This window comes from Odontesthes bonariensis, chromosome 2, assembly GCF_027942865.1.
Source record: "Odontesthes bonariensis isolate fOdoBon6 chromosome 2, fOdoBon6.hap1, whole genome shotgun sequence".
NCBI lineage: Eukaryota > Metazoa > Chordata > Actinopteri > Atheriniformes > Atherinopsidae > Odontesthes > Odontesthes bonariensis.
Genome location: NC_134507.1, coordinates 25365862 through 25381053, shown reverse-complemented (window position 1 = coordinate 25381053; position 15192 = coordinate 25365862). Strand labels below are relative to the sequence as shown.

General features: G+C 39.8%; 1 protein-coding gene across 2 annotated transcripts in view; it reads left to right on the top strand.

The window, feature by feature from the left end:
• The first annotated feature begins 249 nt into the window (after positions 1 to 249).
• bean1 (brain expressed, associated with NEDD4, 1) overlaps positions 250 to 15192 on the top strand; it is a 49941-nt gene continuing 34998 nt past the window's right edge. The window contains exons 1-2 of one of the 2 annotated variants that reach the window (XM_075480539.1): positions 250 to 728; positions 7755 to 7859. In XM_075480539.1, the coding sequence (XP_075336654.1) occupies positions 7835 to 7859 (25 nt within the window). In that variant the 5' untranslated portion in view covers positions 250 to 728; positions 7755 to 7834. Of the gene's footprint in view, positions 729 to 7751; positions 7860 to 15192 lie in introns of both variants that reach the window. The other variant, XM_075480532.1, reaches the window with a different exon arrangement.

Below are 15192 nucleotides of genomic sequence, written 5' to 3'. Positions count from 1 at the left end.
GCATTAGAATATTGTTTTATCATAACTTTTGCCATTTTAAGTATCTATAGATACCAAAAATGTACTTAGCCCTTAGTAGTACTCTGATAAATAGCCCATTTGCAGCTTCCCACCAAAGTAAACCCTTTTCCAAATGTATATAAAAGTGCTATAAGGTCAGTCTTTTGTTGAGGGGTCTCCTGGCTGGCTGTCTCATAAACGGCATATGCCTGCCCTGGATGATGCGCTCCTCTTCCCAGGCATGACACACTTACTGGGCTGCAGAGCCGAGCCACGGGACAGGAACGCGGCGAGGAAGCCAGAGGACAGAGTCTGACGAGCATCATGCTGATGCGGGGGAGAAAGGCAGATGAGAGGGAAGGGTGAGGATGTCTACAGAGCAGTAGTCGTAGATGAATAAAGCAAGCAAAGCTCTGCAGGACTGGAGGAAGGTGACAGCGCCGACGGTGAGGATGTTTGAGCACGGGACCGCGCAAAGGATGTTCGGACGATCGGAGCGCTTCTCTGCTCAGTGTTGATCATCGTGCGGGTAAATCACGGGTATCACCGAGAGTTTAACCAAGCGCTATTCTGAGGAGGTGGGCCAAGTCCCGGGAGAGAGAAGGGGGAGGACGGCCAGAGTGGGTGCTGGTGATCAAACTGGGATGTTGTTGCTGTTGTCAGTAATGTGAGGCAACATTAGCAGAAGAAAGGATCCCTGACACATATTTCTGCATTTTTTTCTGCAGGTAAGCAGCTAATCGACTCTGTCTTTCGGTCTACCTCCCCATTTCAGTGAATTACCTCTCTGCTGATCATGCTCCCACTAACGTCAAGTAATGTTTTATTATGGAGTTTAATAGAGGTTTGGTTACAGCCAATAGCTCAAGCACTTGGGAGTTAGTTTGTGCTGAGATCTTCTTCGCGATGTTTGCCTCCCACGGAATATTATGTAATTTCCAAAAAGAAGACTTAGAGAGACTAATAAAACTGAATAAACTGCATGCAGCCTACTGTAAGCTATATATAGATTAGGTGCAAGGATATGCGTTTGTGCTTGAGTGTTTTTCTTGGACAGTATTTTGCTCCCTCTCAATTTTAGTTGCACATATTGCAACATGCAAAATTTTGGGCACCTTTGTTAATTTTCTTTATGTGAATAGTTAAGGATGTAGACAGTTGAATGATCTGCAAATTGCTTACAGTTGAAAACACTCCCGTGACAACTTGAAGCAAAATTTTTGCCTTATTTTTTCGTTTGTTTGTCTACAAAATTTGAACTAGTGTGGCTAAATCAACATAAAGAAATTCTAGGTGTTTAAAAATCAGAAGGTTTATTCATACTCTGACTTTGCAAACCTCATCTCAACAATCGGAAGCCATTGGCTCTTCTAGGCAGTTGTATATGGAAACGTTTTCAGATTTTCCTCAGTTTGCATTGTAGCCAAAGCCAAAGAATGGAACTGCAGATGATAAAAAATGTTCAGAGAGAGCTGGTTGTAGGAAAAGGGAATGTAAAAGCTTTAATGATTGCACAATTCTGAGTGTTGATGCACTGTTTTACACTCAAAGCTACCTCATGACATAGAAGTTGGGGATTTTTTCCTTTTACTTGCAATAAATTCTACTGTAATTACATGATATGAGAAACCAATTGTTGCATTTCTACTGTAACCATGGAACTATATGGAATTTGGTGACACAATAAGTAAAACAGTATTTCTAAATGAGTATGAGCATGTAACAGTTGCAGACGTCTCCTCTATGGTAAATCTTTGCTTAACAATGTGACACATCTATACAATATAAATGCAAGATATCCAACATATTTAAAACACACACACTGTAGGAAGTAATTAAACATTACAAGTGCAAATTTACTGTTTGGTGCCACAATCATGCTGGAGGTCCCTCTTGGCGTGGTATAGTGATTTTGCATAGACGTATCTTTCTCTCGCTCAGTTTTCCTCCCACACACTTTGATTCCTCTGTTTCAGCAGTGAAGTACAGTAGCCTTACAACCCTGCACACATAGCAACAGTAACACAGAGGACTTCTGGTCAAATGTTGGCATGCATGTGATCCATTAATGAAATTAATTTACATAATATATACATGATATTTAGGTCTGTAAACAAGAGAAAATCTCAACAGGCAAACAAAACACAAGCTGAACAGACAAAAATAGATAATAAATGAGATATAACAACTTGTTTCATGTCTTAATATGTGGGTTTTTTTTCTTCCTGTGGCTTGATTGAAACAGCCTCACAGAGACAAGACAGCAGTTCTTAGTGCTGAGATCCCCAGAGAGTATTAAAGCCTTGCCAAAGGTTATCTAAGAGGTGCCTCTTTTCAGTCAACTGTGAAGGTCGATGCTACAGAAAGTCTCTTGTCTTTAGGCTGACACTTAAACTGTGATTGTGGACAAATACAAAAACCAAGACCGGCCTCTGGATGTGGTTATAAAGAGCTGTTTTTCACAGTTTCAAATACAAGTACAACACAGTAGTGATCTTTAAGGTTAAGTAATGTACAATAAATAGTATTTGTCATGGCTTGTTGCAGATACAAAGAAGGGAGATCTACTAGAACACGATACCATTATGTATTGTATTTTCATTTAAGATTCAAACTGCATTTTGCCTTTTAATATTTTGGTCTCACTCAGTATCAGACTATTCTTAGACTACATTTGTAACCAGTACTATGTATATTTTCTATAATATATTTACACACAACTCACATAATTCATTTTATACGTATATTTTTTGATTATTTCGTTATTAGCTTGCTGGAATCTTTTGTAGTGTTATATAAATGCCACGCGTTTAACGTATTTTGCTGTGTCTGGTTTATATTGATAAGAGTGATTGTATGGGCCATATCAGCCCTGTCAAACATCAGATGTGAAAGAGGCACAAAATAAAAGCTGTCATATATGTATTTATGGATAAGAATTGTGCCTTTATATTGTGACGACAACTCTTAGAGTAATGATTATTTGTGGCAGATCTTATTCTAGTCTGCGTCATGTTTTCTGTCTGTTGCAGATCGGTGATGCAGACTTGTCCCCCAGGGAGTCAGAAAAACCATTCAGAACCGTGTAGTCTTAATTATTAAACTTAACCAAACAGGAACTAAAAAAACAAAAGTGAAGTTTCCATCTTAAGTAAGTTGAGAAGTAGCAGATTGGACAGGAGATGAACTTGGATCTCCCGGTTGACAGTTATGTGGAGCTCATAACCTGTTTTTTTTTTTTTTTTTTACTATTTAAGGGTATTTACACCTTTCTTATCAACTTTAAGAAACAGGTTTCATGACAATTTCGTAAACTCTTCTGAGACTTTGTTATTTCTAAACACTTAACCTGATGGACATGTTCCTTCATTCCATTTATCAGCTGCTGGCTGACCAGCAGGTGATAGTGAATCGAATTCTTTACCTGCTTTTACATGAAGTGTTGGCTTTTCTCTTTGACACTTCCAAGAGAGAAATCTTGAGAATTGAAACGATGGAGAGTTCAATATTTGAGCCCAACACTGTGCAAAGCTTCCTTTTTCTGTGACTGTTAGAGCAAATACAAGACACCAAGGTGAACTTTAAAGAAATTTGAAAACAATCATCTGATTTTACAGAACTTGTTGAATTGGTACAAAATAGCACAGAGAAAAATAGGTAATAATAGGTTTTTAGTAGTACATCAACTGAAAAGTTAAGTTCACTGTGTTAGAACCCCAAAACAAGGGATAAATGCTCTGTTCCGCAAGGCCCAGAACTCAGATATTTTCTCTGTGTGGCTGACTGGTTACAAAGCCGTTATGGAAAGTGAACTCATGGGGTTTTAGCAGTGGCGTGGATGCTCTAACCACAGTTCTTGCCTGCCGCGGCAACAAGCGCGAGTTGCTGCGAGATTGGTGCCATAGACAGGACTGACAGGTTGAATGGATGACAGAGCTGTGTGGGCCAAATGGACTGTCAAAGAAAGCAAGGAGGAGATGGATGAGAGGAGGGAAAGAGGGACATCAGAGAGCATCACAGGGGGGGAATACCAGGAAGAAAGATGAAGAAATGATGGACTGCCCTTGTGGCTACAGTTTCTCTTTCTCTAACTGGCCCTGTCTCTCAGTATCTTGTTATTTTCTTCCATCATTGCTGACTTTTGTCTAATCTGGGGACAATCACAAGGCCTGCACTGTGAGTGAAGCAGTTTTCCCACCAAAGCTAGAAGCGATGCGTACAGTATGGGTTCTGCTTTGTGGCAAAGTCACGCTGTTATTAACCTCAAACTCCCCCTAAGATTTTTTTTGTCACAATCTAATGTCATAGCACAGTTTCTGTGGCTGCCTGTTAAATCTAAAGTACTTGCACCATTTTCTGCTCTGCCTGTCCAGTTGGGGTTTTTTACAAGCCTTTCATCTATGACCAACTCTCTCAGAGGACATTTATGTGTGATTTCGAGAAATTGGGAATTGTCTTGTGTTGGCAACTACGAGCAAACCAACTGTGTGGAGAAATCATATCATAACAAGAATATTCTTCTCCGGTCAACGACTATCACATTGAAATAAGTTATTTCAAATGATAAATGTGTTCAAATCCAGTAAAAGGATCTTCTTTTGTTCACAAATATAAGAATGAAAAGATAACATAAGCAAAAATGTTACAACATACAAGGTCAAATGCTACCACAATACTGGATCTTCATAAAAATTCTTGTATTTTATGTCTCGTTATTTAACTGATATACAACTCTTAGTGTAGCAGTTCCTCGGTTAGCTTCACGTCTTCATACTGGATTGGAGATGACACTAATCCTGTGAGTTCTGTTCTCTCACAATGACACAGAAACACTCAACTGTACAAGTACCGGGGTGAGAACAGCCCACTGTGTGTGTGTGTGTGTGTGTGTGTGTGTGTGGAAGAGAAGAAAGATTGTTCAGTCTAGCTGCCAAAGTGTGTTGTCTGTAATATCTGTCTATGTGAGCAGGGACAGTTATGTAACAACGATGCAGAATGCATTGTAGGTTCATGACTCACACGCACACACTTCTGTACACAACGTGTGTGGACAGGAAGTAAGTAATTACAATCTATTTGAATAATTTAGCAGAATTAGAGAATCACATCATGTCATCGCTTTGACTTGGCAGTGACAGTTTGTGTATCCAACTCATTTCTCTTTAAAGAACGTTACCACGTTGCATCCAACTGGGCTTTACAGACAGTTTGGGATGATCACTAAGAGGACAAAGACGCTCATTAGTAGAAACGAATTAAACACCAGACAAGCTAGCCTGTGGAATAACTGCAATAAAACCTGGCATGTGGTGCATCTGCGGCTACAAAGAGAGAAAAGAGCCGGACCATCAGTCAAACTTTTTGTAATAGAAAAAAGGTTTTAAGAATGACTGTTTGACTGGAGTGTGGTGGGAGGACAGGGCGTCATAAAAGATGGAGGAGGCCCAGTAACACATTAGCACTAAACTTTGGCCTAAGGTAAACTGCAAACAGCACCACCAACGCACAGCGGGAAAAGTTAGAACAAGGTTGTTTTTAGGCAAAAATAACACCAGATAAAGTGAACAGGCTGTGGGAGTCACTTTTCAGTAAAGTTGGCATGTCTATGGAAAGTGCTTTAAAGTGCCACATTTAGGGCTCCATTCATTGTACCTATCATGATAACACTTATCAACTATTCAGATCTTTTGTCTAATTATCCTGGAGCATCTTTACAAAACCTGGCAAAATAGCACTTGGTCGCAAATGAATGTGAGTGTTACAGATACACAAACACCAGCAGGTTTCAATGATAACCAAAACAGTCTACGAGGAGCAGTGAAATCCCAAACAATCGGACCTGTTGATGATTAAGAGCTGGTAATTTACTGATGAAGCGTTTTTTTAGTTTTTCTTTAACACAGGCCTTATAAGCCATAGCCTGCTAACCTGTTAAGATCAACATGTAAGATGCTCTCTTTGGTTTCACAAGACTTCGTTTTTCCAATTTAGCTACATTCGAATGGGTTCTTTTTTTATGGTTCAGGGTTGGACAACACACAAGAAGACCTCCCTAAAGAGACCAAAAGGAAAGGGAAAGCTCATTCAGATTTTTCTGGCACAAGATTGTCTTATATGCCTCCAAACGGCTGTTTTAAACATACGATGATCTGTTTCCTTACTGATCCTCTCCACACAGACTGTCTGCTGTACAGACTGTGCATCCATCTGTTGCAGATAGAACAGGACTTGTCAGTCCTCCACTGTCGATGTGCACTTTTGGTTGCTGTTTTATAATTCGACCATTTCTGTTTTTGTGTCTCTGCAAGGTCGTTTGCTCTGAACTTATAGAGTTGCTCACCCGTTTTTTGTCTGCTCGTGATTACAGAACTGAGATCACCAAATAAAACCGATTCTCACCGACGACGAGTGTCTTGGTTTTGTATCAGGCAAAAGTGTGCTCGATCTTTTCTGTTGCTTTCATTATCATGACTATGTAGTTGTAGTGTATCTGTAACCATTCGTGGCTTAAAATGGGAGGGAGAAATAAGGTTTATGCACATGGTTTCTCAATACAGTTTTATAACAGAAAACCAAACGAAAAAGCAATTCCACTTTTGTGCGTACGCACAGTTTTAGTCATAAATCTACACACAGTTTTATGCATCTGGCCCCAGGTGTACATCTCTATATACAATCTAGGATTAGTATTGATTAGTGTGAGAGCAGCATTTTACTGTTGTAGCCGCAGATTATTGAGTTACCGCGAGCTAACGTATGAACAGTTGGATACACAAGATAAACCCGAGATGATTGATTGAAGAGGAAAGAAGAAAACGAAAAGTTCTAATACACAAAACTTAGGTCAGATTTCAGACTTGTGACATTAAAGCATTTAAACAATTATTTAACAGAATGTGAACATTTAGAAGGTCATTTGGAGTACTCTCACTGGTTTCTGTAAGAGGTCAGAAGCCAAAAAGGTGAGTTAATCCTGAAAAAGATCTTGTGTTTAAGTTATTGTTGTGCAAAAATATTCATCAGAAAATGGACTAAACCAGTAAAACCTATGTAGTGTAATAGAAAGCAATGAAATGCCGGTGAAGTGGAAGCAGAATGTCACAAAAATGAGAATGCTCAAGCAAAGTCCCCAGAATTTGTTAAAAAAAAAAGAGTGCCATGTGTCGTCATTTTGCCCGTCTCCTTCACCAACACTCATGTTTCTTATGACATTTTTAGTCATAGTAGTTATAGTATAACGGCAAATATCACCCCCCTGTAGTAAAACAATATTAATTGTGTGTTTGTGTGTGTGTGTGTGTGTGTGTACGTGTGTGGCTGAGGTATTGATTGGAACATTTCAACCCTGTGGCCATGTTCCGGAAACAGCAGTGAACGCACATACAAAAGCGTGCACACACACATACAGTCACAGGTTGGTGTGGGCGGCCACTTGACTGCCTCACACACGCACACACCTGCACGCACTTACACACACACATTGCCTGAGGCTTTATAAACAGCCGGGCTTGGAGGTTGTGACTCGCACATCAGTCTCTGCTGCCTCCCTCCCTCCCTCCCTCCCCCTTCCTCTCTGAAACAACACAGCTTCTCTCACTTTCTTTCATTTATATCTCTCGTTCGCCATCAAGCCGCCTGTTGTTCGTTGTCTTTGCCTGCTCTCTTTGGGCCTGCTCCTTCTCGTTTTCTTCTCACTAATGTGCTGATCCTCTTGTCTCTATTTCTCCCTGTCTTTGTCGTCACATATCCAGCAGCGCTGTGTGGTAGAGAGCAGTTCAGGTTGGCTTCCTGCCTGTTGAGATGCGCCAATAGGAAACACTGTGAAGGGGGGTTCATGCTGATGAAATTGATCTGCTCAGGTAAGGTGACAAGTCTCTTGTTCTTCCTCCTCTTTGCATTTTTTTCCCCTAATTAGTCTATTGTATTACAGAGAGTATTACTTCAAGACGAAGCGTACGATTTATCCTGAATGATAATAACGTCCGGAATGTGGGTCCCTCCTTTAGAACGTGGTGATAAAAAGTTTCGTCTGAAGATGTGCATCAGGTTTTTCTAACAATTTTCTGTTGAACATTAGATGAAATATTGGTCATAATTGAAGAAAAAAAACTGGATAAAATTCCTGCTTACAAGAGATTTGTTCATTTGCTAATTACGCATTTATCCAACAGTTGTAAAATTTTAAACAAACTAAAAATTAAGTGCACACATTAAGAATCAGTCCAAACAGTATCGTTGCTTTGTTGCTGTTGTTATGGGTATCCTCCACTTATTTTTAGCCAGACTACAGGTTGAGTTTTTTTGGAACTCTAGAGAACAAGGTAGACATATTTATAGAAGCTTCTCATCTCAATAAAAGATGAATTGCTGTCTTATGCAAGAACTCCTGACCACACTGGAGGCAGGAAAGAGACAGGAAAGGAGGGAGGAACAGATGGATGGCTGGATGGATGGACAGATGCTGTGTTTTGCTGTCATGGTTGCCCTCCAAGAAAATTATCTGCCTTCCTTCCTCCCTCCTTCCCACTCTCATGAATCACTTTGACTTGCTTTCCGACTTTTTGCCCTTTTGATTCCTCATTTATGTATATCTATTTCTTTTTCTCTCTATTCACCTTTCCCTCTTTCCTACCCTTAACGTCTCCCCTTTCTTTCCTTCTGACTCTTTTCACTTTTTTCCCCCCCTGTCTGATCTATTATTCACATTCCTTTCTTTCTCTCCCTTGGCACCTGAAATCTCTCCATTCCCTTCAGGGCGTTTAGACCTCCACCAACAGTGCTTCCCTTCTAGGAAAAGAAATAGAATGATGAATAAAAGAACAGAGTGAGGAGACAGATAAAAAGCTTTGGGATAGACGGCTCTATGCCAAGGTATTTCTTCATGTGGTGTATTGTGCGGGTTGACATTTTACACTGTCCTCTATAATTCTACAAAAAGACCACTTCCCGAGCCCAGTCGTGTCTGATTCAATTTGTAGACTTGCGATAGAAAAATACAGTATTTCAATGTGACATCCCTGCGTTTAAATTGCACACCATATTCGAACACACTGCACATGCTGCAAAATGTTTTGATGCGTTTAAAAAATTTTGGAGTGTAAAGCTAAGTGCAAAAGAGATTAGAAGGAGGACAGGGTGCTGATGTCCTTCAGACTAAATAATGTAAAAAAAACATATCAGGAAAGAACGTTGCAGCAGTTGCAGAACTATATTTCCTTCGAAGAAGCTGGATATGTTCCAGAAACATGTCCCTCTCTGCTGTGCTTCAGCCCCTCCTACAGAGGAGGCTGTCATACAGATGCAGGCTAGTAACTAACAAATGTAGACATGGCAACTCTACATGTGGCACTCCCTAGATGGGTGTTATGCCTGGTTGTAATTGATTGTTACAGTATTTATCTTCACATTTCATCCATGTCATTTATTTACAGTTATCTTGGACGTAGTGCTGCTCTTCAGTTAATTCCAAATTTCTCCACTGATTGTGCTCTTTTATGACCAGAACAATAAACCCACACTTTATTAAAAGCTGTCAAGTTTTACTGGATCAAACAAAGTCAAATGACTGCAGCCTCTAAGTACAGGATCCCGTGGTGGAGGCAAATTGTTGTTTTTTTTAAAACGTGGTGGCACCAAGGACGACACCAATCCTCATCTCAACTGGTCTTGGTACTAGATTAGTGACAAGTCGTACCCCTGACAGTGGTTTCACATGTACTGAAATACTATAGTCAGGTTTGTGCTGAGGTCAGGATGCAGAACAAGACACTTGGTTTGATTAAACTTACCCAAGCAGTAAATAAAAACCAAAGTAATAAAAGGTCTCAACTGGACAATTCTTCTTACAGGTCAGCCAGAAGTATCAGCTCTGAGCTCATATTCTTACTGGCTAAAGCTTGTCATGAACACCATGGATCATGACAACTCTAGTTTTGTAACTGTTGACCAGTTTAATCAGATTGAGTTAGAATCTGCTAATTAACATCCCATAAGCATGGCTTCCAGAATCAGAATCAGCTTTATGGTACTGACATTTATTTTTAACACATTTCTAACTTCCACATATGCTCTATTCTTCTATTTCTGGTACTAGGTTGTCCTGACTTAACTTTAGAAATTGTGGCCCAGATTAATACTCCACATCATTAAGATAACTAATGGACAAACGCAAGAAAAATAGGAAAACTGCTGCCTAATTTGACACAAAAATCGAGCTTTTTAAAAATGTTTGGTGTAATTAATGAAGGTGTGTCTTAGTTTTCTGGCATTTTCTATGTTTATACACAGGTTTTCCTTTCTTTGGGCTTTCAGACTCACTGCGTTTGAGTGCCTCTGTGTAAAGGAGGATGGCAAGTATATGGCTGCAGTTTTGTGCCCGAGGATTGCTGCTGCTTCATCCTCGTGAAGGGCATGCAGTCCCCAGCTGTCCGCAAAGACATCCACATCTGTCAGTAAAGATCTTTGTTCGATATAGGTTTTAAAACCTATAAAAATACTACACTATCATCATTAATATTAGCTCAACAGTCTGTAAAGGAGCAGAAACATGGTGCTTAAAAATGTTTCAGCTGACATTTACTGTGTGTGACTACCTTCAGGTTTAGGTGTGTGTTGTGTTTGTTTTCTTTTCTGTATTTGTGCTCATGCCCCACCTCTCATATCACTGCTGAAGATAAAGGCTAAACACTATCTACATATTAGAGCACTGGCATGTGTGTGCATCAGATGAGGGAAGATCTGAAATGGAATCTCCTTCTGTTCCCCCTCGCTGCACACATCATCTATCCATCTATCAGCGCTGCACAATGCCTTTCCTTCCCAATGCCGAGCCATCAATCATCACATTCCCATGCTTTATGGAAATAAGAGGAAAAACTGCATTTAATGGCATTTTACCCTCTATCCCATCCACCTATCTGTCTTTGACCGACCATCCATCCACCTGCCTGTGCTCTCATCCAATCTAGCCACAGTGTAAGGTCGTTTATTTAAATCTATTTAAACGGATATGAGGCGTATGCATGTGCAAGGAGATTTCACGGCCCGGCAGGTCAGCAAATACCACGGCTGTTCCAGCTCGCTAACCCCCCATCAGAGCCCACAGACAATTAATACACACCACAGGTGGTCAAGTTTGTGCATGTGAGGGTGAAAAGAAGGGATGAAAGAAACCTTTCTTTCTACCTATCTATTCATCTAAGATGAAGCTCAAAGAGAAAGAAGTGAAATCAGTGCTTAGGCGAGAGTCTTAAGGTTAAGTGGGAGGGCAGGAGATGAGAGGAAGGTGGATCAGAATAGTTAAAAGGATAAGAAAAGGGTGATGGTAAGAGGAAGGAGGGTAAAAGTCTTTGCTAATGTCTTTGGTGCCAATATTGACTAACACTGGCTCCCTCAGACTTCAGTACATTCACTCTTCATCGTCCTCTTCAGTTCATTAGCTCTGTCTTTTGAAAATGGACATATTGGTCAATGGTTCAATGTCACCGAGACGGATGGATGGATGGGAAAGGACAGGATAAGACTGGATTTAGTTTAATTACTATAACCCATAACACTTGGGAGTTTTGAAATAATTAATTTGTATTGATAAAATCAGCTTTTACTCATAGCTTCATTTCAGATCATTGCAAATATGAATTTAACTGGCAGAGATCTGAAATTTGTTAAATTAAAGGCTTTTTAATATATCTTTAAACTTTTCTTTAATATTTGTCTTGCTGAAGACACTTTAACACAGTGACTTGTATTGGGAAGATTTTAGAGAACCCAGCACCCACGTGGTGCCATGGCAACCCAATGTCTTGCCTCCTGAGAGGCAGAAAATCTCACCAAAGTGTGGACCAAATGTCTGCACGTTCTTCTGAAAATCACTTGTGTTCATCCGTGAAAATGGTTCAAAATTTCAAACGGTTTCTGATTGAAATCTATATTTTTGGTTTCATGATGATGAATGAATCAAAATCCTTAGAAAACAGTAATATAAGAAAGAAAGCATTTGCAATAAACATAAACAATGTGGGTTTATAGAGCTGGCCCAAAACAAAAACACCTGAAATTCACTAATGAAGTTCAGCGATTATTCAAAGAATTCCACAAATTTTGAATTGATTAAGAAGATCAAATCAAATGTCAATGGAGTTTATTTGCAACTGGTGAATTAATGGAACATATAATGAAAGAGGCTGGTCGTGAGCCATCGTCTCACAACTGTTAAAATCCTGAGATGGAGCTTCACAACACTGCGTCATTTCAAGACACGCTTCCTGTTATTAAGCATCACTGATCTATAAAGGGGTTGGTGCATGTGTGTCAGTGCCCTGAGGAGGAAAATCTACACAGCAGGGTGTGTGTTTTAACATGATTAAACACCACCTCTTCCTCCCTTTTCCTCATCTATTTCATCATCTCCTTTGCTGCCCCTCCACCACCCCTTCTCACCCATCGGTTTCCCCTACACAGCACTTCTGAGAAGGACTGAGAGAGAAGGAAAGACTTAAAAGGGCGAGACAGTGATTCACACACTGAAAGAGAGACAGAGTCAGAGTTGAGGAGGGTCAGAGAAGAAGAGATCATTCCTCTCGTTCAGAAAAAAGACATCCATCTGAAATGGCTTTCTGTGATATGATGTTATGACTACTTTGGCTTTTATTTATGTGACTGTTCCATTCACTCCTGTGCCACAGGCGCTGACTGGATTGGGTGTAATCATACTTCTGCAACCTGACAGAAAAACAGATAGAAACACTTCCCCTGCAGATTGTCTCGTAGACTGCCCGAAACAGGAAGATTTTCAACAAATCATACTGATGCTGCGTGTTTGGGACCTGCCAATTTGAAACTGAGATGCGATATACAGCATGAAGCTCTGACACAGAAATCCATAGAACCCTCAAAGCCTGGTGAAGTTACATTTTCAGTAAAGTTGTGATGTGTTTGTTCACTGAGGTTGCCCAGTTGGGCATGTAGCTGCCTGTTAAACTCTCAGCGGTGATCTCGACTTCTATTGTTTTTCTATTTTAAAATAACAGACCAATTTCACAGCTTTTAGGTGTCTAATCAGGCCACAAAGTGATAATGTTGTTATAGAATTTATTGTGTAAAATGTTTTGAAGACTGCAGTAAAGCTCAGCCTTGTCCCTGTCAGCCCGTTTTAGAGAGATTATGTTTATATGCAATTAATCAGCAAATGTGTTTTGAAGCAAAAGATTATGTTTCATAGTAACCTAATGGGGAGATGTGATTGTCAGTTAAATGGTGCTGACAATGCATTTCTTTTGTCTGGTTCATCAAAATCAGATTATATGTTGTGACTACAACATTGTAAAACTAAATTCAGAAGTCATTATTTGTCCACGGTCTGTTGGTTTAACATCCAATAACACGCCAACAGAAAACAAACATTGAACTAAGATATTTTGTGTGATGCACAAGTGCAAGAAGTCATAGAAACTATAAATATGATCTTTTTCTCGATATTATAGCTTCATAGTGGACAGTTATGGGGAAGCTATTCTGTTCCTTGGAATTTCTGAACATTCAGAAACACTGATGCCCAGTTTTTTTCATAGGTGAGAAAGAAGAGAATCAAGCTTTATGGTGATCGTGTGTGTCGATGGATCAAACAATGGTAGCCTATTTCCTGCAGTCTTTATTTCCCAATCATAGCAGGATTTAAGATGTTCCCTGTAAGGCTCGTTCACCAATCAGAGTTGTTTTTATCACAGACCAATCATGTGCAAAAGTATACAGTCTTTACGGCGCAATCAAAGCCGGATTTACAGAGATGACTGACCAATCACAGAAGGATACGCTGCAGTCATCGGCAGGATTTATTTTCAGTCTGGTTCAATCCACAGATGTGTTAGAGCCATCCCACATTTGTGTGATGCAGATTTGCCTAAAAAGGGAATAGAAACACACATTTTTAGACATCATTTATTCATACAGACTTTCTCTGTAGTTCTGTGCGTTGACACAACCAGACCAAAGGACTTCTAGTAAATCTAGGCCTCCAGTGCACCTGTTCATTAAAACAACTGCAAGTATTTACACTATGAACAAATTATTGTATGAATAAGATTATCTGTTTATTTACTATTCAGATCATGCACAAACACACTTTTGTCATAGCAGGTCAGACTTTATACCACATATCATGAAGTTGGAAATTAACATACAGACAAAGGGGAAACAACACAGACTATGTTTTAACTTTTCATTTTGCTTTTTAAAAATTTGTTTACACTCATACTTCTATATCAATATGTGCAATGTAGCTTTTACAGGTTCCATTAAGGATAAATGTGTGTGAGCTTTATTTTATCAGGCCTTTCATTATTGTTCTCTGTGAGATATGGCGCCATAAAAAGCTGCAGCTGGGAGTCGTAAGGATAGCTGCTTTGGTGTCGTTGTTGTTGTTTTAGTCTGACTGTTGCTTTATTACTCTGCAAGGCTCCTTTGCTCTGACTGTAACTGATAGCCTCCATAACTATTTGTTCCACTCAGCAGTTGCGGTTTTGTTCGTAATTTTTGAGCTGAAAAAAAAAACCAAACAAATAAAACAACTTTTCTCCACTCCTCTGATGAGTTTCCAAATTTAGGATTTGGAAACTCATCAAACAACTTCTTTTTCACCGCTGTTTGAATTACCAATAATTTCTCATGCAAACAGTTTTTATTACATATGAAAATAATTAAGAGTGTCATGGCAAATAAAATCTTGAATGGAAATCAGGCTTGTGCACATCTAGAGATTCTCAGTGATTGAGATTTAGGCTACGTGCCCACGACAACGGTAACGACAGATAAACGCAGAACATTTCGACAGATGTGCCTATCTTGCACACGGCGACGGCGTTTTTAGGAGTTCAAAACGGAGAAAACGCAAACGCCCTCCAGAGTGGAGATCTTGAAAACGATCCAACCTCTCGTCGCCATAGGAACAGTTCAAAACGCAGAAGTGCGTTTTTTGCACACGTTAAGTGGGTAGTTCTCTATGAACGACTCTCATATCTCACTATATTTATTTTGGACACTCTCCCAATCCACATTATCCACTGCCTTCCTGGCTTTGTAGTTCAGTGTCGTGTTCAGGAGCAACTGGACCTCATCATCTGTCCAAACAAAGTTTGAAGGCGTACTGTTGCTGCTGCGCTTCGCCATTTTCTTCCAACTGACGCGGAGGAAGTAGCC